A 21,805-nucleotide genomic window follows, 5' to 3' on the forward strand; every position below is an offset into this window, starting at 1 on the left:
TCTCCAAAAAATGCTAAGTTCCCTCCCTGTCATGAGAGACACGACGTGAAGTTAGTGTTGGGAGATGGAAGCTGGATGGCCCTTGGGGGCTGACCCGCAGGGTGCCGGACTTCGGGGTATAGCAGAGAGAGCTTGGCATGACTTATTACTCCAGTCTGTAGAATCCTGGAAAAGAGCTACCAGCCTGGTCAACTGGAGGACCACCTTAGTGGAAGAGGGAAAATCTGGGCCTCTGGCCTGCCATGTGCACAAGCATAACAATTGTTTTTAACGTGCAGATGGAATATTTGATCCATGTTAACCAGGCATTTGCATCTTGGTATCCTGTCTTAATTGCTAAAGTTTGTTTTAAGTCTTTAACTTCTATGATCCTCTAGTAAAATGAAGGTATGGTTTTAGGAAATTGTATAAACAGGTTGGGGCAGTCCATCCTTGCTCTTTAGTGGTCCACAGAACGTTGGGCCAACAATGGCATGAAAGCTATACATTGGGGGGCAAGACTCCTGGTTGGCACTGGGGTCTTTATCGAAATCTCCCTGGATTAAATGGTCCTAGTATACTAATGCCCAGTCTGAGGAGAGTCAGGATGGACAGAAGTACTTTTCTGAAGTAGAAAGCTGTCTTTGACTTGGCAAGTCTCTACAGGGTATAACAAGGCAAGCATTAAATGCAGTCATTTGAGGTGAAATTGACTTGGTTATGTTAATAACTAGATGGTCAGCAATAGAATGGGGAAAGAAAAAATAGTAATAAAATAGATGAAAAGAATTAAGTTTTTCTTAGCTTTAGTTTGGTAGGGTTTTCCCCTGGGACTATGGTCCATGACTCTGGAGGGGGTGGCGCTTTCTTGACTTGGGTGTGATGAGTCCATCCTTTTTTGCTGTACAAACAGCAGTCTTGGTGGTTAGTGGCACAAGGTAGGGTCCTTCCCAGGCTGTCTCGAGTTTTTCTTTCCACCGTTTGATGAGAACGTGATCTTCAGGCTGGTGCTGGTTTAACGGAAATTCTAAGGGTGGTACATGTGCTAAAAGACTTTTAGTTTTGAGGGAAAGGAAAGTGGAAGATAAACCAAATATATAATTTCTAAGAAATTGACCTTTTGTTTTAAATGTGGAGACGTCAACAGTGGACTTTATAGTCTTTGGTGCCTTCTTACTGAGAAATTTCCTTTAGTGCCTGTTTTTATTAGTTTTTAGACCAAAGAAAGCCAAACACCATTTTATATTTAATAATGCTTTTTATATGATTTTTCTACCAGATAAGCTAAATTTTACCTTTATTATTGTGTTATTAATATTAAATCTAATTGTAATAAAACCTTATAGACATATTTATCTAATTTTTAATGTTTGACCATAAGGTAAGATTTTATAGACCCTTTTTAACCTTTTATAATTTTTGCTAAAGAGCAGGTTTGTGCTTTAAGAAAAACCTGTTGGCCGGGCGCGGTGGCTCAAGCCTGTAATCCCAGCACTTTGGGAGGCCGAGACGGGCGGATCACGAGGTCAGGAGATCGAGACCATCCTGGCTAACACGGTGAAACCCCGTCTCTACTAAAAATACAAAAAATTAGCCGGGCGAGGTGGCCGGCGCCTGTGGTCCCAGCTACTCGGGAGGCTGAGGCAGGAGAATGGCGTGAACCCGGGAGGTGGAGGTTGCAGTGAGCTGAGATCCAGCCACTGCACTCCAGCCTGGGTGACAGAGCAAGACTCCGTCTCAAAAAAAAAAAAAATAAAAAGAAAAACCTGTTATGCTTTTATTTTAATCTCCAGTTTGCAGAAAAACTGGATGATACCTCTTTAGCTAATATGTTTACACACAGAATTTACACACAATTAATATTTTAAAACTTGCTTAAACCTTTAAAACAATTTTTTTAACCTTTTAATTTAGGTAAAAATCTGCATTCTTATGCCTCCTTATAATCCTTTTACAAACGTATACTTTACTTTCCTTATACACCTTGCACATAAACTGTCTCTTCAATAGTTTTACATTCAGGAGGCCTAATTACTTTTAAATTATACAACATTTCTTGCATAAATTCTTTTTCTAACACACTTTTTTAATAACTTTTTTTCATGACTTTTACAAGCAATTTTCCGACATGCCTTAACTTTCGGACTTATTACAAACATTTCTTTCTTTAAACAACCAGTTGATTTATTTCAGGACAAGAATTTACCATATAACATTCTTTTTACATAAATTTTGCTCTCCCCCACTTTTTTTCCCTTTTTTTCCTGAAGATAACCATTCTTTTCCAAAGCGAACTTCCTTTATATCTGTGAACTAGACTGTCTTAGGCCACAAGATTAGAAGTTACTATAATACATGTTACACTGCTAACTTTTAGCAAACTTTACTTTTGTTGAAAACCTTGTAAGTTTGGAATTTCAGTTATCCTTTGCTTTTTTTTTTTGAGACGGAGTCTTGCTCTGTTGCCCAGGCTGGAGTGCAGTGGCACGATCTCGGCTCACTGCAAGCTCTGCCTCTCGGGTTTGCGCCATTCTCCTGCCTCAGCCTCCTGAGTAGCTGGGACTATAGGCGCCGGCCACCTCGCCAGGCTAATTTTTTGTATTTTTAGTAGAGACGGGATTTCACCGTGTTAGCCAGGATGGTCTCGATCTCCTGACCTCGTGATCCACCCGCCTCAGCCTCCCAAACTGCTGAAATTACAGGCGTGAGCCACTGCACCCAGCCTATCTTTTGCTATTAATAAGACCTTATTTAGTCTAAATTAACTTAGAATTGGTATACATGACTCACTCTCTTTTTATTTTCTTTCCTTCAGTTACCTGGGAGAAACCATCTATATGTCCTGTCCTGAAGGGAGTTCTAGGTCTGGTCAGACCTTTGTATGGTAATTAAGATTTAGATCTCCTGTTAGGAAACCTGCTGGGTTAAGGGTATTTTCAGAGGTTAATGTTAAATCATCTTTTTTTTCCCCCCTTAGGATACTTCTGAACTGGTGAGGTATGCTCACAATGAGGTTTCTTCTAAAAGTTATTTTTCTGCTTTGTTCTGTTAGCAAGGCAGTTGCTGCTACAGATTGAATGCATTTGGGCCATCTGCAGATAGGTTAAAGATTTTTTGATAGGAAGGCTACAGGTTGTCAGTGACCTCAGTGCTTTCTGACTACGTCCTTGTTTACACTGGAAACAAAGTGGTATTGGAGTGTTATAGGGTTACGGAGAATACCTTTAATTATCAATTATAGGTTTTAAATTTACCCTGGCTTTTAAAGGAATAGGGTACACTTTATTTTTTTAAACTACTTGTATATCTTTCTTTTTCTGTCTTTGTCTTTCTGTCTGTGTCTTTGACTTTCCTTTTGCCTGTCTCTTTCTCTCTCTCTCTGCCTCTCTCTTTCTCCCTCTCTTTCTCTCCTTGACTCTCTCTGTCTCTGTCTCTTCCTCTCTCTGCCTCTTTTCCTCTCCGTTTCCTTTCTCTCTCTCTACTGGTCTTGGCTTGCCTCTGCCAGCTGCTTATGCTGCTGTTCTGTCAACCACTATGTGGTGGGGGGTCTAAAACCAGCTGTAACCAAGTGTCCGTGTACGGGAACTGGTCTGGGTGCCCTGGCTTACAGGTTACCTTGTGCCATACCTTTGAAACAAAGGACCTGTCTAGACTTCCTTCTGATGGCCAACCTACCTCTAATGCTGGCCAGTCTATCTTACACAAAGTTTTAAGTTTTCCTGGTGTCATAGTACTCCATAGTCTCCCTTAAATCCTGTTTTGAAATTTTTCAACATAGCTCCTGGTGGGGTGGGCTTACTTTGTGCCTGACCCATGCTTCTTTGAGAAAAAAACACCACACTCACACCACATGCACACCACAAAACAAAGAATGGATAAAAAGGGCACACACACACTTTTAGGGTTTATACCAAACCAGAATCAAAAGCAACATCAGAGTATCAAGAAATCCAAGCCAGGTCAAAACCTAAAACCAAAGTATCAAGCAATCCAAGTCAAGTCAAAAACAAAAATCAGAGTGCCGGTAGAGGCACGATGTGGGTGCTCAGGCCATGCTTCCACTCCGATGGAGTAGGCAAGTTCCCAAGACCAGTCCTGTCAAGCAATTCAAACCAAGTCAAAATCAAAACCAAAGTGCCGATAAAGGCACACCGTGGGTGATCAGGCCACGCTTCCACTCAAATGGAATGGGCAAATTTCCAAGACTGGTCCTGTCAAGCAATTCAAACCAAGTCAAAACCAAAACCAAAGTGCTGATAAGGCACACCGTGGGTGATCAGGCCATGCTTCCACTCAAATGGAGTGGACAAGTTCCAAAGACCAGTCTTACCAAGTTTTAGATGTCTGGACTCCAAGCGCCAGTTCCTTCCCAATGTTCAGCCACAGAGTTGATCCTCCACAGGGGCCTGCCACACACTGCTCTGGCAAGGCATCCCACTGGGGCAAATGCCTAGCTGGGAGCGTTCTCCGGATTTGCGCCGCTCGGGCTGGTCGGAGTACCCTGCAGGGATGTTCCACAGGGCAGGCTTAAGCTGCCTAAGGAGCTGCCTCGACCATCCACCAATCACCTCACTTCCTGGTCAGGGAACCAAGAAATGTAGTAGGAAGAGCCGCAGACAGAACCCCTCAGACACCAAGTTAAAGAAGGAAGGGGTTTATTCATCCAGGAGCATCAACAAGACTCCTGTCTCAAGAGCCAAGCTCCCCGAGTGAGCAATTCCTGTCCCTTTTAAGGGCTCACAACAGTAAGAGGGTCTGTATGAGAGGGTCGTGATCGATTGAGCAAGCAGGGGGTATGTGACTGGGGGCTGCATGCACCAGTAATCAGAACAGAACAGAGCAGGACAGGGATTTTTACAATGCTTTTCCATACAGTGTCTGGAATCTATAGATAACATAACCGGTTAGGTCAGGGGTAGATCTTTAACTACCAGGCCCAGGGCGTGGCGCCGGGCTGTCTGCCTGTGGATTTCATTTCTGCCTTTTAGTTTTCACTACTTCTTTCTTTGGAGGTAGAAATTGGACATAAGACAATACGAGGGGTGGTCTCCTCCCTTAGTGATAGCTTAGGTCATGCACCCCTTTCTGTTCACAGTGTTACTCTACCTAATGGACCGTGTTGGTTGGCGTCCAGCCAGGAGGTAGCGTTTGCAAAAGAGCACCAGCTGCAGTAGTAGCAGTGGGATTTGAGCTTGTCCTGTGTTGCCCAGGGGAGGTATTCTGGTTTCTTAGGTGACAACAGGGGCCATAAAGCTGCCAAAAGTTTCTGTCCTTTGTGTTAAGTAACCAGGGGTGGAGGGGTACCGTCAGGTGGGGGTTGGGTCAGGTGGGTCTACACTCTGTCTCTCCATGTGTGGGGAAAACCATGGCCCCTATAGGGGCTGAGGGGGGGCGGTTCTCAGGCCATTAGGGTAGTGTTCCAAAGAGGAATATAACTGCCTCTGGTGCACAGAAGAGTTTGCACAGGGCGTGGGGAGTAGCAGGTGGCACTAAGCCTCTCCCAGATCCCACACAGTCAGAAAGGCAGATCTCACTCCCTCTGTGCTCTGCTAGCTGCACTGGGCTAAGTTCCAGGCAGCCTAGGCTCAGAACTCAAACCTGCCCCAGGCCATAAACTTTCCCTGTGGTAAAGCAGCTGTGAGTTTCAGGCCATCCTCCTCCCAGGCCACCTGCAGGGCCAGGCAACTGGCTCATGCACTTGTGGCTGCAGTGCACTTCTCCCTACCCCTGGGAGGTATGGGTTCTGGACAAAGGAGTTCATCCCCACTCAGTGTTATATCTTGAAATTGGGAGATTCTTTCAACCTGCAACCGCTGCCTGAGCTTGTTGGCTGACTTCCCCAAGGTTCCCTGTGAGGTACAATAAAGAATGGCTTACCTTGGTCTGCACTGGAGACTGGGAATGCCTGCAAAGCACTTCCTGCCACTGTTTCTACTTTTTTATTTCTTACTGCTCCCTAAATCAATCCCAGTCCTGGGTAAGGTTAAGGCCTTCCCCCGTGGCCTGGATTTTTAGGTTCCCCAGTGGGAACCTGAAGGCAGCCTCTCCCCATCTCACACTCTGGAGACTTACAGTTTTTCCCTTGTCTTATAGTGTAGACTGCAGACTGCCACTTCTTTAAAAGGTCTGTGGATTATTTCAGTTTTTCTGTTAAGTTCCTGTGTGGCTTCTTGGAAAAAGGGTCACCATATGAATCTCAATACACTATTCTGTTCTTCCAAGTGGGAGAGGCATGCTAACACTGCCTCTTATCCGCCATCTTGGTGGGGGTGCAAAAACCAAAACCTTTCAAAATATTTTCTAACTTCTCTTGTAGATTCTTCTTTTGCCTACTGCTTGTTTAGAAGTGTTTTGATTAATTTTTATGTATTTGTGAATTTTTCAGTTTTCTGATGCTATTGAATTATAGTTTTATTCCATTGTGATCAGAAAAGATGTTTTTTATGATTCCAGTCCTTTTGAATTTAAGATTTGTTTTGTGGATTAATGTATGGTCTCTCCTGGAGAATGTTGCATATGCATTTGACAAGAAATGTATACTCTGTTGTTGGGTGGAGTGTTTATAGGTCTTTTTTTTTTTTTTTTTTTTTTATGCAGAGTCTCGCTCTGTCGCCCGGACTGGGGTGCAGTGGCTGGATCTCAGCTCACTGCAAGCTCCGCCTCCCGGGTTTACGCCATTCTCCTGCCTCAGCCTCCCGAGTAGCTGGGACTACAGGTGCCCGCCACCTCGCCTGGCTAGTTTTTGTATTTTTAGTAGAGACGGGGTTTCACCATGTTAGCCAGGATGGTCTCGATATCCTGACCTCGTGATCTGCCCGTCTCGGCCTCCCAAAGTGCTGGGATTACAGGCTTGAGCCACCGCGCCCGGCCTATAGGTCTTTTATATGTATTAGTTTATAGTGTTGTTCAAGTGTACTGTTAACTAACTGATCTTCTGTCTGGATGTTCTGTCTATTATTAGAAGTGAAATGTTAAGTCTGCACCTATTATTGTGTACCTATTTATCCCTATAATTCTGTTAACTTTTGCTTTGTGTATTTTGGGGCTCTTGTTGCTTCATAGATTTTGGGGCTCTGTTAGGTGTATATATTTTTGTAATTGGAATATTTTCTAGATGTAGTGAACCTTTTATCAATATGTAATATCTTTGTCTCTAGTAAGTTTTTGATTTAAAGTCTCTTTAGTCTGATAGTAATATAGCCACCTAGGCTCTATTTTGGTTACCCTTTGCATGGAATATTTTTTTCCATCCTTTATCTCTTCATGTCTTTGTATCTAAAGTGAAGCTCTTGTAAATAGCATACAGATAGATTCTGGTTTTTAAATCCAATCTGTCAATCCCTGTCTTTTAATAGAGTTTAATCCATTTATACTTAGTGTGATTGCTGAAAAAGGAGGATTTACTTCTGCCATTTAGTTATTGCTGTATGTGTTTTGGTTTTTTATGCCTCAGTTCCTCCATTATGGCATTGGGGTGGTGATATTTAGTTGTTTGCCTTTTTGATTCACTTCTTTCATTTTAATCATATTTTAAAGTTTGTTTTCTTATTGGTTACCTTGGGGATTATAATTAATATCTTAAACTAGTTGGAAGAATACCAGGTTAGCTTTAGTAGTACGTAGACACACTGCTTTGTAACTCTCCATGCTTTTTTATGTTGTCATAGATTATATCTTTATACATGGTATACTCATTAACAGATTTATGATTGTTTCATACATTTGCCTTTTGTTTTTTATTTATTTTTGTAAATTTTATTTTTTGTGCAGACTCCTCTGCTGGGGCTGCCACTGCTGAGAGGAGCCGTAAATTTGCCTTTTAAATCACATAGGAAAAAGACATTACAAACCAAAGTACAACACTACTTTTTATGTTTACCTAGGAAGTTACATTTATTAGTGTTCTTTATTTTTCTCCTGACTTCATGTTACTGTCTAATATTTTAGACTAAAGGACTCCCTGTAGCATTTCTTCTGTGGCATGTCTATTGCGAATGAATGCTCTCAGCATTTGTTGACTCGGAAATGTCTTAATTTTCCCTTCTTTCTTGAAGGATAGTTTTGCTGGATGTAAAGTTATTGGTTGACCAGTTGTTTTGTTTCAATACTTCTTTTTTTCTTTTTGAGACAGAGTTTTGCTCTGTTGCCCAGGATGGAATGCAGTGGTGTGATCTTGGTGTACAGCAACTCCGCCTGCTGGGCTCAAGTGATTCTCCCTCTTTAGTCTCCTGTGTAGCTGGGACCATAGGCATGCATCATCATGCCTGAATAATTTTTGTGTATTTTGTAAAGGCAGGGTTTCACCATGTTGCTCATGTGGGCCTCAAACTCCTGGACTCAGTTCACCTCCCTTGACCTCTCAAAGAGCTGCGATTACAGGCGTTGAGCCATCATGCCCAGCCTTCTTTCAATACTTTATTTTGTTTTTATTTTAGACACAGAGTCTTGCTCTGTCACACAGAATAAAGTGCAATGGCATGATCATGGCTCATTGCAGCATTGACCTTGTAGGATCAAGCAGTCTTCCTACGTCGGCCTTCTGAGTAGCTAGTAAAACACTGCTATGCCTGACCAATGAAAAAAACTATTTTTTTTTTTTTTTGTAGAGATCAGGGCTCACTATGTTGTCCAGGCTGGTCTCAAACTCTTGGCCTCAAGTGGTCCTCCTGCCTCATTCTCCCAAAGTGTTGGGATTACAGGTGTGAGCCAGTGCACCTGACTTTTCAGTACTTTAAATATGTCCCACTGCCTTCCGGCCTCCATGGTTAATCTTACTGAGGATCCCTTGCATGGGATGAGTTGCTTCCATCTTGCTGCTTTCAGGTTTCTCTTCTTGCGTTTGTGTTTTGACAGTTTTTCTATAATGTGTCTCTGTGTGGATCTCTTTGAGTTCGTACTGCTTGGAGTTTGTTGAGCTTCTTGGGTATGTATATTTATGTCTTTCATCAAATGTGGCAAGTTTTCGTCATTATTTCTTCAAATCTTGTCTCTGACCCTTTCTGTTCTCCTGGGATTCCTATAATGTCTATACTGGTGTGTTTGTTGGTTTCCCACAGGTCCCTCAGGCTCTATTAATTTGTCTTTTTCTTTTTTCTGGCTCCTCATACTGGATAATTTTAATTGTTTTGTATTCCAGTTCCCTGGTCCTTTTTTTCTGCTTGCTTAAGTCTGCTGTTGAACCCCTGAAATGAATTTTTCATTTCAGTTATTGTACTTGTCAACTCCAGGCTTTCTGCTTGGTTCCTTTTTATAATTTCTATCTCTTTATGGTGTTCTCATTTTGTTCAGACATTGATTTCCTAATTTCCTATAATTTTTTCCCCCACAGCTTTCTTCAGCTCATTGAACATATTTAAGACAGTTCGTGTGGCATCTTTGACTATTAAGTCCAATATCTGGATTTCTTCAGAGATGGTTTTTGTTAAATTATTTTTTTCTTGTGAATGGGCCATACTCATTTCTTTGTATGATTTGTAATTTTTTGTTGAGGATGTGCAATTCTGAATATTATGTTTGGAAGTTTGGAAGTCTAGTTCTCCCACTCTTCAGGAATAGCTGATTTTTGCTTGTCAACTACTGGATCCATCTGCTTGAACTTTCCCAAGCTGTTTTTGCAAAGAGTATGTTCCTTACTGAATATGGTCATTGAAATTTTAGTTCTCTTGTCCCTGTGTTTAACCAGCAATCTCACAATAATTTCCTTAAATGTCTGTCTCCCAGAAGGGTGGAGGGGTGTGGACCAAACTACCTTTTTAAATCCCTTGTGGCTGGGACGCTGCTTGAGCCCATCAGGGTTGAAACAATGCCAGCCTCTATACTTGGCCCCTCAGCCATCAAAAGCAGTGGTCAGCAATCAGAACACACACCTTGATTTTTCAAGATTGAAAAACCAAGATGCAAAGGTTCTCATTTCCCAATCTGGCACCAGCTGGCTACACTAGGAACATCTTCGTGGCTACCTGCCATGGTCTGTTGGCTGGGGGATTATAGCAGCCATGTTATTAATAAATGTGAAGTCTTCTGAAATTTACTTGCTGCTTTATCAAACTCTCCTCTGGGCCCTGAAGTGTCTGACTGGACTCCAGAGTTCAAAAATAGTTGCTTTGGACAGTTTCTATCAGTTGAATAGTTGTTTTGATCTCGGATTCCTGGAGCTTCCTATTCTCTCTTCTGTGATGTCATTCAGCTCTTTTATGGGAAGCATATATTTTTAGTGTACTATTTTAATTTCTGGTGTTTTTTAGCTGTGTTTTTTGATTTATTTTTTGTAGTTGCTTTAAGGGTTACTATATATCTTAACTTATCACAATCTGCTTCAAATTAATACTGACTTAATTCTGGTAAAACATAGGAGCTTTGCTCCAATGTAGCTCCATTTTCGCCCCCTTCATTTGTGCTGTTATTGTTATATAATACTCAAAACAGTGTTAATTATTGCTTTATACAGTCTTGTCTTTCAAAGTACTAAGAAAAGAGAAGTATACTTATGCAGTATTTATAATCACATATTTATCATTTTCAGCACTCTTAATTGGTTCTTGTGGATTTGAATTACAGTCTGGTGTTGTTTTCTTTCATCCAGTAGGACATTTTGACCTGGTATGGGCAATGATGGCAGCCTTGGTTAAGAATGCCACAGGTGGGCCGGGCGTGGTGGCATCACGCCTGTAATCCCAGCACTTTGGGAGGCCGAGACGGGTGGATCACGAGGTCAGGAGATCGAGACCATCCTGGCCAACACGGTGAAACCCTGTCTCTACTAAAAAACACAAAAAAATTAGCCGGGCATGGTGGCGGGCACCTGTAGTCCCAGCTACTCGGGAGGCTGAGGCAGGAGAATGGCGTGAATCTGGGAGGTGGAGCTTGCAGTGAGCCGAGATCGTGCCACTGCTCTCCGGCCTGGGGGACAGAGAGAGACTCTATCTCAAAAAAAAAAAAAAAGAATGCCACAGGCTCTCACTGTTCTTATCTCAACTTTAGCAGTTTTTAATGAATAAACACTTATCAGTTTGTTACATTTGACTCATTTTTAGAACCCCGAAATACTCGTTTTTGGCAATGTTGTCCGGTTGTTTTTGGGGAGAGAATTTTCTGAACTCTTCACTCTGCCACAGCTGGAAGTCTCCCCAACTACCTTGATATTTTTGCAGAAAGTACAGATTACATTTTGCACTGTCCTTAGCTGTGTAGAGATTGGGCTTAGAGCCAAGGCAGGCTGAAAAGTGAAACTACTTTTCCTAAACTGATGGGACTTAGGAGAAGGAAAGGGGTTGGAAGTAGGGCAAAAGAGTAATTGGGCCTTTATCATCTTGCCTGGGTCTTTGAGCCACCACATCCTGTCTTTCCTAGGAGGTGGACTGAAGCTTAGTCCTTCACAACACAATGTCCTTATGGAGGCTTTCTGGCTCCTTCTACCTCCTTCTCTGCTGCATGCCTTTTCTGGGGATGGGCAGAGTAGACATTGGGTACTCAATGTCAAGAAGCACCTGCCTTGTACCCTTGCCAAGTGACTACTGTGTGCCTTTTGTGGAGGGTGTGGAGGACTCAAAATAGAGAGCAGGGCGCCAGGATAAGTGTTGGCTTTCCAAACTCTGCATGAGGTTTTCATTCTTCTTTCAGGCAGCTTTACATAGACGGGGGGGCTTTGTGTTTGGAACTGTGGTGTGGATGGTGGGACACACTCTGTACCTCATGCCCTTAGTGAAGGTTTTAGGGAACCTGCTGCGCAGGAGGGGAGGGGAGAGAAAATATTTGCCTCAGAAAGTAATATGCTGACCATTCCAGCAGTTACAGGGAGAAAATGCACATATAATTCTTCAAGAACTTTACTGATTAGGTCTGTTGCCTCCTGTATAGAATTTCTGTGGGAAAAAAGCCAAATGTTATCGTATTGTTGTCTTTATCTTTCTGCAGATAATGCCTCAGACATCTCTGTAACCAGATGCCTTTGCTTTTCTGTTTTGGCAGAGGAATGTTACGGCATCCGGAGTCATCCCTCAGATTTCTCTGATCATGGGCCCATGTGCTGGTGGGGCCGTCTACTCCCCAGCCCTAACAGACTTCACATTCATGGTAAAGGTAAGAAAGAAGGGCCTGTTTCTGGTGCCCTTTGAGATTTGTGCAGTTCCTTACCTGCAATAAAAATAATTCCTGACCCAGATCTAGGTTATCTGCATTCTCATTGGTTTTCAGCATAGTGATGATAAGGTGTTAGTGGAGAGAGGGTTTTGGCATGGAATTTGTAGCTCGTGGGGGTTCAGTGGCAGGGGGTGCTTATGTACTTCATTGGTGGGTGATTTTACTTGTTGATCTGAATTGCAAATGATTTTCAGGTAATCAATGAATCCTGTCCTCTGAACAGATAGATAACTGTTTACTGAGTCCTATTCAAGAAGTTTCTCATGGATGGCTTTTCTGTAATCTGTTTATTGGAAAGTTGTTTCTGATGTTTCACCTTTATTTCTTCAGCTCCTTGTCATTTTATTACTTTGTGTCCATAATGGTAATGGATAAATCTGACCTCACACTTCATTTTGAGAGGTACATATCTTTATTACATGACTTTTAACAGACTTATATTTTAAAAATATTTTTAAATGAAGTCTATTTGAACTTATACATGAGTAATTACCATTAAGCTCAAACCCTGCTTTAAAAAAATCAGCCTTTTCTTCTTAAAATATTAATAAAAGTGAACATTGGATGCTAAGACAGAACGGTTGAGGGGAGAAAGTAATGATAGCCATCCAACATGAGGAGAGGGGTTCTAGAGGGAGTGTAAATGGGAAACCCTTTGTTCTCGAAGGAAGTTAGGCAGTAGGAATTCAGAAGTTTCACAAAGTGCTTACCACTTTGACTCAACTATTCTGTTCTTGGGTGACATACTGAAAGAAGTGTAAGTGTTCAACAATAGGAGTAACTTTTATTAATCAAATTTAAGATGGGCCATGCACAGTGGCTCACGCCTGTAATCCCAGCATTTTGGGAGGCTGATGCAGGCAGATCACTTGAGCTCAGGAGTTTGAGACCGGCCTGGGCAACATAGCAAAACCCCATCTCTACAAAAAAATACAAAAATTAGCTGGGCGTGGTGGTGCATACCTGTGGTCCCAGCTACTTGGGAGGCTGAGGTGGGAGGATCACTTGAGTCCAGAATATCGAAGCAGCAGTAAGCCAAGATCGTGCCACTGCACTCTAGCTCTGGGGACAGAGGAAGACCCTGCCTCAAAAATAAAAAAATAAATAAATAAAGGTAAGATGACCACTTGTCTTACTTGGTGGACGATGCAGAATTTTCTGAACTTTGCTTACTGAATCTATATATACATACCTAACTGGTGCTACCCCCATTCTCTCCTCCTTCCTGCCTATTATGAAGGGAGGTGTGGGATCAATTCCCCTGACTAAAGTCATCCTTTCCTCCTGCTACACACGTCCACATTACTGAATATAACTCTCCACCCCCTCTTCAGGACCCTTACACTGTCCCTTTGCTCCTTTCTCTTTAGTATCTTCAGTCTCTCCCTTGGTACTGGATCCTCCCATCAAAACTTAATCACGCTTAGGTCTTTCCTATCATCAAAACAAAAACTGTCCTCTAGTTGGCGTACTCTTGTAGCTCTTGCTCTGTTTCTCTCTTGCCATCCCATTCTTCAACACATGTTAATTTAGCTTTGACCCCTAGACCACTAAATCATTTTTTTAAGGTCCTCAATGACTTTTGCATCACCTTAAATGCAGTTTAACTCTCATCTTCATCAGTCTTTCAACAGTGTTCCCTTGGCCGGGCGTGGTGGCTCAAGCCTGTAATCCCAGCACGTTGGGAGGCCGAGACGGGTGGATCACGAGGTCAGGAGATCGAGACCATCCTGGCTAACACGGTGAAACCCCGTCTCTACTAAAAAAAATACAAAAAACTAGCCGGGCAAAGTGGCGGGTGCCTGTAGTCCCAGCTACTCGGGAGGCTGAGGCAGGAGAATGGCGTAAAACCCAGGAGGCGGAGCTTGCAGTGAGCTGAGATCTGGCCACTGCACTCCAGACCGGGCGACAGAGCGAGACTCTGTCTCAAAAAAAAAAAAAAAAAAAAAAAACAGTGTTCCCTTGGCTTCCATTATACCATACTCTGACATTTCTTCTCACAACTCTGACCATACCTTCCTGGTTTCCATTGGCAATTTACATGATTCCATTCAGACTCTAGATGCTGGAGTTCATTCCAACTGCTTTCTCTTTTAATTCTATGTTTTATTCTAAGCAATCTCATTTTCTGCTTACAAAACTTTAGTTAATAATTGCGTATTAGTGAGACTTCCTCTCTTGTCCTCAGCAACATTATCAAGCTGTCGCCATTCTACATCTTAAATATTCTGTGTATTTAATAAGAGTACAGTGGAAAATACTAAGTTTTTTTTAAAGGACTACACAAGGTAATTATAACATTCTTATGGGAGGAAGAAACATGCAAGAATAAACATTCTATGAAAGTAGTATAATGAGGAGTTAGCCCTACCAGGTGCCAGGATTTAAAACTACAACAACTAAAACAGTCTAAAGAACTTGTAAGTAAATGGACAGAAAGACCAAGGGACATTACAGAATTGATAAATAGATCTACATCTATTTGGACATTGTGATGAAAAGGGTATTGTTCTAAGCAAAGTCACTGATAATAACAATTTCTTATGTCAGAGATACCAATGATGGCTGCATCACTTAATCCAGTTAACATTTCTCACCCTTTGTCTTACCTCTTCACAACATTTGCTCTAACTGATCACTCTAGTCTCATGACTTTAAATACTGATCCGTATGCTGACAACTCTCAAATCTGTTTCTCCAGGATTATATGTTTAAGAGCCTACCACAATTTCCATTTGAACTTTAATGGGTATCTCAAACGTAACAGGTTTTGATTTCTACCAAGCTCCTCCTGCATTGCTCTCCTACAGCCTTTGCCATTTTAAATGGCAAGTCTAGTCTTCCAGTGGCTCAGGTAAAAGCTTTGACACTATTTGGACTCATCTTTTGCTATCACATCCTAAATTTAGTCAGAAGGTCCTGTTGGCTTTACTTTAGAATATAATCCACAATATAATCAAATTGCTTATTAGCACTACTACTTACTACTTACTTCTTACTACCAAAACTGCTACCACTTTGATTCAAGCACATCATTTCCCATCTGATTATTACAGAACCCTCCTGACTGCTTCTGTCACTGACTCCTTTGAGAGTCAAATTTACAAATTTTAAAATTCGTAATCATTTTAAATTTTGTAATATAATACATATTCAGGAAAGTACATAAGATAAGTATAGTTTAGCAGTTATTACAAAGTGCAAATGTGTGTAAATAATACGCAGGTCAGGCTGGGTGGGGTGACTCACACCTCTAATCTCAGTGCTTTGGGAGGCTGAGGTGGGTGGATCACTTGAGGCTAGTAGTTTGAGACCAGCCTGGTCAACATGATGAAACCCTGTCTCTACTAAAAATATAAAAATTAGCCAAGTGTGGTGGTACGTGCTTGTAGTACCAGCTACTCGGGAGGCTGAGGCAGGAGAATCGCTTGAACCTGAGAGGCGGAGGTTGCAGTGAGCCAAGCGCGCCTGGGTGGCAGAGCAAGACTGTCTTTAAAAAAAAAAAAAAAAAAAAAAAAATTAATAATAACCCAGGTCAGGAAATAGCTCTTCAAGAGCCCTGTCATGATGATCCTTCCTAAGGATCACTGTAGCCTCCATCCTGCATAGAATTCTTTATTGTCTCAGCTTTTATGGTAGTGTTTTTATTTGCTTTGCTTCATAGTTGAAAATAAAAATTGCCTCCCTAAACAATGTGGATTAGTGTTTTCCTGTTTTGACCTTTATGTTAAGTGAAACCATCTAATATGCTTTCTTTTGTGCATGGCTTCTGGCTGATTATGTTTTTAAGATTTATCTGTGTTGTTCTTTGAAAATGTAGTTCATTCACTTTAATAGCTCTGTAGTAAGTGTGTGTGTCTGTGTGTCTGTGTGTGTGTGTGTGTATATATATATGTGTATGGTTTTTTTTTTTTTTTTGAGACAGAGTTTTGCTCTGTCACCCAGATTGGAGTGCAGTGACATGGATCTCGCCTCACTGAAACCTTTGCCTCCTGGGTTTATGTGATTCTCACACCTCAGCCTCCCAAGTAGCTGGGACTACAGGCATGTGCCACCACACATCTGGCTAATTTTTTGTATTTTTGGTAGAGATGGATTTTGGTATGTTGGCCAGGGTGGTCTCCAATACTTGGTCTCGAGTAATCCACCTGCCTCAGCCTCCTAAAGTGCTGGGAGTACAGACGTGAGCCACTGTGCGCAGCCATAGTAAGTATTTCTTAACGTATTCATTCATTCCACTGCTGACGGACATTTAAATTATTTCAAGATATTTGCCATTGCAAATGTTGCCGATGTAAACATTTTTCTATGTGTATCTTGGCATGCACGTTTTAGTTTCTGATGCTGATGTAAACATTTCACAGTAGAGGCAATCTTAGGTCATAGGATATATATGTCTTCAGCTTCTCTAGATAATGCCCATCTGTTTACTAAAGAGGCTGCAGCCAGCAGTTTGGGAATTTAAGTTGTTTCACATCCTTGCCAGCATTTATATTAACATATTTTAATTGTGCCAGTTTGATGCTTGTGGTATAGTCTCTTATTGTGTTCTCGATTTGCTTTGACTCAATTTGCATTAGTCCATAACTAATAAGGCTGAGCGCCTTTTCGTATGATTCCTGTTCTAAATTAAGGTATGTTTATGACTCAGAATGTAGTCTATCTTGGTGAATGTTCCATGGGAGCTTGAGAAGAAAGTGTATTCTGTTGTTAGAGGAAGTGTGTCCATCATATCCAGTTTATTGGTACCGATTTTCTTTAATTTTAAAAATGATTTCTATTTATTTTACTTTTTAAAATATTTATTATTATTATTATTTTTTATTTTTTGAGACGGGGTCTCCCCCTCTCACCCAGGCTGGAGTGCAGTGGCGTGATCTTGGCTCACTGCAAACTACTTCAGTTCCCAGGTTCAAGTGATCCTCCTGCCTCAGCCTCCTGTGTAGCTGGGACTACAGGTACACACTGCCATGCCTGCTTATTTTTTATTTTTATTTTTATGTTTTATGTAGAGAACTGATCTCACTGTGTTGCTTAGACTGGTCTTGAACTCCTGGGCTCAAGTAATCCTCCTCCCTCCCAAAGTGCTGGGATTACAGGTATAAGCTACTGCACCTGGTCTTCTATAAAAAATTTTTAGAGACAGGGTCTCGCTCTGTTGCCCAGGCTGGAGTGCAGTGGTATGATCATAGCTTACCAAAGCCTTGACCACCTGGGCGCAAGTGATCCTCCTGTGTAGCTGGGATGACAGGCACATGCCAACACACCTGGATAATTTTTTATTTAATTTATGTTTTTGAGACAGAGTCTCGCTCTGTCGCCCAGGCTGAAGAGCAGTGGTGCGATCTCAGCTCACTGCATCCTTGACTTCCTGGGGTCAAGCAATCCTCTCACCTTAGCCTCCTGAGTAGCTGGGACTATAGGTGTGTGCCACCATGTGTGGCCAGTTTTTTAATTTTTGCAGAGACAGGGTTTCACCATGTTGGCCAGGCTAATTTTTACTTATTTTAATTTTTATAGAGATGGGGTCTTGCCATATTGTCATAGGCTGGTCTTAACCCCTGGCCTCAAGTAATCCTCTCACCTAGGGGCCTTGAGTTGCTGGGATTATAGGCATGAGCCACTGTGCGCAGCTGATTGGTGTTACTGAGTTCATCTATGTCTTTATTGTTTCTGCCTGCTGGATCTGTCCGCTTTTGATAGAGGAGTATTGAGATCTTCAACTGTAATCATGGATTCATCTATTTCTCCTTCCAGTGCTATCAGTATTTGCCTCATGTTATTTTGATGCTCTGTTGTTAGGTGCATACACATGAAGGACTGTTTGTCTCCTTGGAGAATTGACCCCTTTATCATTATTCAGAATTCCTCTGTATAATAACTTTCCTTGGTCTGAAGCCTTTTCTGTCTGAAATTAATATAGCTACTCCTGATTTCTTTTGATTAGTCTTAGCATGTAATGTATTTCTGCAGTCATTTACTTTTAATCTTTATGTGTCTATTTTAAGTGGGTTTTTTGTAGACATCCCATATAGTTGTGTCTTGACAGATTCTTGATCCATTCTGACAATCTATCTTTTAATTGATACATTTAGACCATTGACATTCAGAGAGATTGTTGGTATAGTTGGATTAATATCTACCATATTTGTTACTGTTTTCTTTTTGTTGTGTTTGTTCTTATTTTTGTCTTCTACTCTTCTGCCTTTTGTGATTTTAATTGAGCATTCTATATGATTCCATTTTTCTCCTGTATTAGCATGTTATATATATGTATATATATATAAATTTTTGTTTTTTACATTCTTTAGTGGTTGCCTTAGAGGTTGCAATATAATTTACAACTATTTTAAGTTCAATTTCAGATAACTTCTGCTTCCCAGGTTGTATGAGTACCTTATAATAGCAAAATCATTCTAATTCTTTCCTCCTATCCCTCATATCATATATATATAATATGTGTACATAATTGCACTTGATCTTAGCCAAAGGGCTGAGAAGCGATGTGTGCATAATTGAATTGTACATAATTGAATTTTTGCTATTACTTTGAATCAAAAGTTTTCATTTTATCTTCATTTATTCCTTCTTGAATCCTCTTTCTTTATGTACATATACGTTTCTGATCTTTATCATTTACCTTTCCTGTAAGGAATTTTGCTGAACATTTTTTGCAAGGCAGGTCTACTGGCAGGAGATTACCTGAAGTTTTGTTTGAGAAGGTCTTTATTTTTCCTTCACTTTTGAAGAATAATTTTGCAGAGTGCAGAATTCTAGGTTGGTAGGATCTTTCCCTCAACACTTTAAATATTTCATTCTACTCTTCTTTCTTGCCTGGTTTCTAAGAAAACTTGGATGTAATTATTATTTTTGGTCCTCTATAGGCAAAATGTTTTTTTCTTGTGGCTGCCTTTACGATTTTTTCTTTATCTTTGATTTTTCTATAGTTTGGAAATAATGTCCTAAGTGTAGTTTTTTGTTTTTTGTTATTTTAGAGGTGGGGTCTCCCTGTGTCTCCCAGGCTGGTTCAAACTCCTGGGCTCACATGTTCTTCCTGCCTTAGGCTCGTGGGTGGCTGGGACAACAGGTGTGCACCACTATGCCTAGCTTTCTCTGTGTAGGTTTTTTTTTTTTTTTTTTTTTTTTTTTTGGCATTCATCTTGCTTGATGGTCTCTTCTTGGATCTGTTGTTTGGTGTCTGACCGTTTGGGGAACTTTTCAGTCATTATTACTTCCTATATTCTGTTCTTTTTTCTCTTTCTGCTCCTTCTGGCATTCTCATTATGTATATGTTACACAGTTTGTAAGTTGTCCCACAGTTTTTAGATACTCCAGTTTTTTTTTTATCTAATTTTTTTCTTTGCTTTTCAATTTGGGTGGTTTCTCTTGAGATATCCTCAAGTTCAGAGTTTCTTTCCTCAAGCAGGCCCAGTCTGCCAAAAAAACATATCAGATGCATTCTTTATTTCTGTTGCAGTGTTTCCAATCCCTGGCATATTTTAGTTATTTTTTTAGAATTTCCATTTCTTACCTTACATTGCTCATCTGTTCTTGCTTGCTGTCTACTCTGTCCATGACAGTCCTTAGCATTTTGTTTATTTTTGTTTTTTGAGATGGAGTCTTGCTGTCTTGGCCAGGCTGGTGTTGAAGGCCTGGGCTCAAGTGATCCTCCCTCCTCAGCCTCCTGAGTACCTGAGACTACAGACACGTGCCATTATACCTGGCAGACATCTTAATTGTTTAAAATTTCTGGTCTGATAATTCCAACATTTCTGCTATGTCTGATTCTGGTTCTAATGCTTATTCTGTCTCTTCAAACTTTGTTTTTTGTCTTTTAGTATGTCTTATGACTTACTCCTGGTAGCTGGACATGATATACTAGGTAAAATGAACTATTGTAAATAAGCCCTTAGTAATGGTAAGGAGCTGGGGAAGAGGAAGTGTTCTGTAGTCTTATGAGTAGGTGTCAGTCTTTTAGTGAGCCTGTGCCTCTGAACTATGAGTGTCATGTATCTCTCAGTCTCTTGCAGTTTTTTGGTGGGACAGGGTGGCTAGGGCGGGTTGGGGCTGGCCATTTCCCCTCTCCCACATGGAAGGCCAGAGCTGGCTTGAGTTTGGTATTTTTCTCCGGGTCAGCAGTTTCTGATAAAACTTCAGCAGGTTAGGCTCTGGTTATATAGTTTTGCCTGAGGGCAGACCCTGTTAAGAATTGTGCTCTGGTGCGTTTCAGAAGGGTCTCTTTTTTCTCCCTATGCATGTCAGAAGCATAAGGGAGTTTTTCTCTGATAATCACTGTGAGAACCTTGTTGAGTTCCTGGAGGTAAAACTCACAAAAGTGTGGGAGCCCCAGTGACTGGCCGCCCCTGGAGTCTTTATCTCTCAGACTTGTCCATGCTGGGCTTCCAGCAATTTGTTAGTTGTAGTTCTGGATTTCATACATCAGCCCTGGCTCTGGGGGAGATTTGTGCTTGTGGGTTTCTGCCCTGCAAGGCTCAATTTTCTGCATTTGCCAGTCGGTCTCCAGTTTTGGAGTGCTTTGTTCTGTGACCTCACCTCTCTGATAGATCTAAGAAAAGCTGTTGGTTTTTACCCTGCAACTTGTTCAGCTTTTTATTTCTAAGGAGGGAGTATCAACTTTCAGCTTCTTATGTGCTAGACTGGAAACCTGAAATTCTGTGTTTCTAGTTTTTAAAATTTTTTTTTTAACAGTTTCAAGTATGGCTGCTATAAACATTTGTTTAGAAGTCTGTGTGTGAAGTGGGGAAGACCTTTCTAGCTAGACCTTTCTAGCAAGATTTCAAACCAAGAAGCCATAAGATAAAAGACTGATATAATGCATATGATAGACTAAGGACTAATTTCCTTAGTATATAGAAAAGCCAGCGATGTATTAGAAATGGGCAAAGAACATGAATAGTGAGATCAGAGAGCACTGTAGTAATATTGATTGCAGAATTGCTTATTATACTAAAGTTTTGGAAACAACCTTCATGACCATCAGTTGGTGAAAAGTTAACTTATGATACAAATCCTACTGTACTGATAAGGAATAGAATGATCTTCAAGCTAGAAAAACAAATTTGAGAACAGTGTGTATAGAACACTGTGTTGGGAAGAAAATGTTTGCATTAGAAAGTGTTTGTGTTAATGTTTGTGTTAGAAAATAAGGGGGCAAATATATATATATATATATATATATAAATGCTCATGGATTCATGGGTGTCTCTGTAGGGAGAGAGAAGAAACTGACAGGGGATGCCTTAGGGGAGGGAAATTGGAGGCCTGGAAGTAAGGGCTGGGCTGTAGACTTTCCACTGTATCTCCTATTCCTCTGTTTAAATTTTATGCAATATGCTTATATTATCTATATATTATAAACTAAAAAATAAAAGCCTATCACTCTGTCATAATACCGAACCATTGATTTGTTAGTTTTTTGTTTTTGTTTTTGAGAGGTTTTCACTCTGTCACCCAGGCTGGAGTGTAGTGGTGCAAGCAGTCATAGCTCACTGCAACTCCAGTAACTCTCCCACTTCACCCTCCTGAGTAGCTGGGACTATAGGCACCTGCCACCAGGCCTACCTAATTGAAACGCATTTTTTTTTTTTTTATTATACTTTAAGTTCTAGGGTACATGTGCATAACGTGCACGTTTGTTACATATGTATACATGTGCCATGTTGGTGTG

At 41.0% G+C, this 21,805-nt stretch overlaps 1 protein-coding gene across 2 annotated transcripts in view; it reads left to right on the forward strand.

Annotated features, from left to right (window-relative positions):
• The window catches only part of PCCB (propionyl-CoA carboxylase subunit beta), a 95,650-nt gene that overhangs the window by 30,158 nt on the left and 43,687 nt on the right, over positions 1 to 21,805 (forward strand). For both annotated transcript variants that reach the window (XM_023187908.1, XM_023187909.1), the window contains one exon: positions 11,947 to 12,057. In XM_023187908.1, coding sequence (XP_023043676.1) covers positions 11,947 to 12,057 — 111 coding nt within the window. The remainder of the gene's footprint in view (positions 1 to 11,946; positions 12,058 to 21,805) is intronic.

Source organism: Piliocolobus tephrosceles, chromosome 2, assembly GCF_002776525.5.
Source record: "Piliocolobus tephrosceles isolate RC106 chromosome 2, ASM277652v3, whole genome shotgun sequence".
Taxonomy (NCBI): Eukaryota; Metazoa; Chordata; class Mammalia; order Primates; family Cercopithecidae; genus Piliocolobus; species Piliocolobus tephrosceles.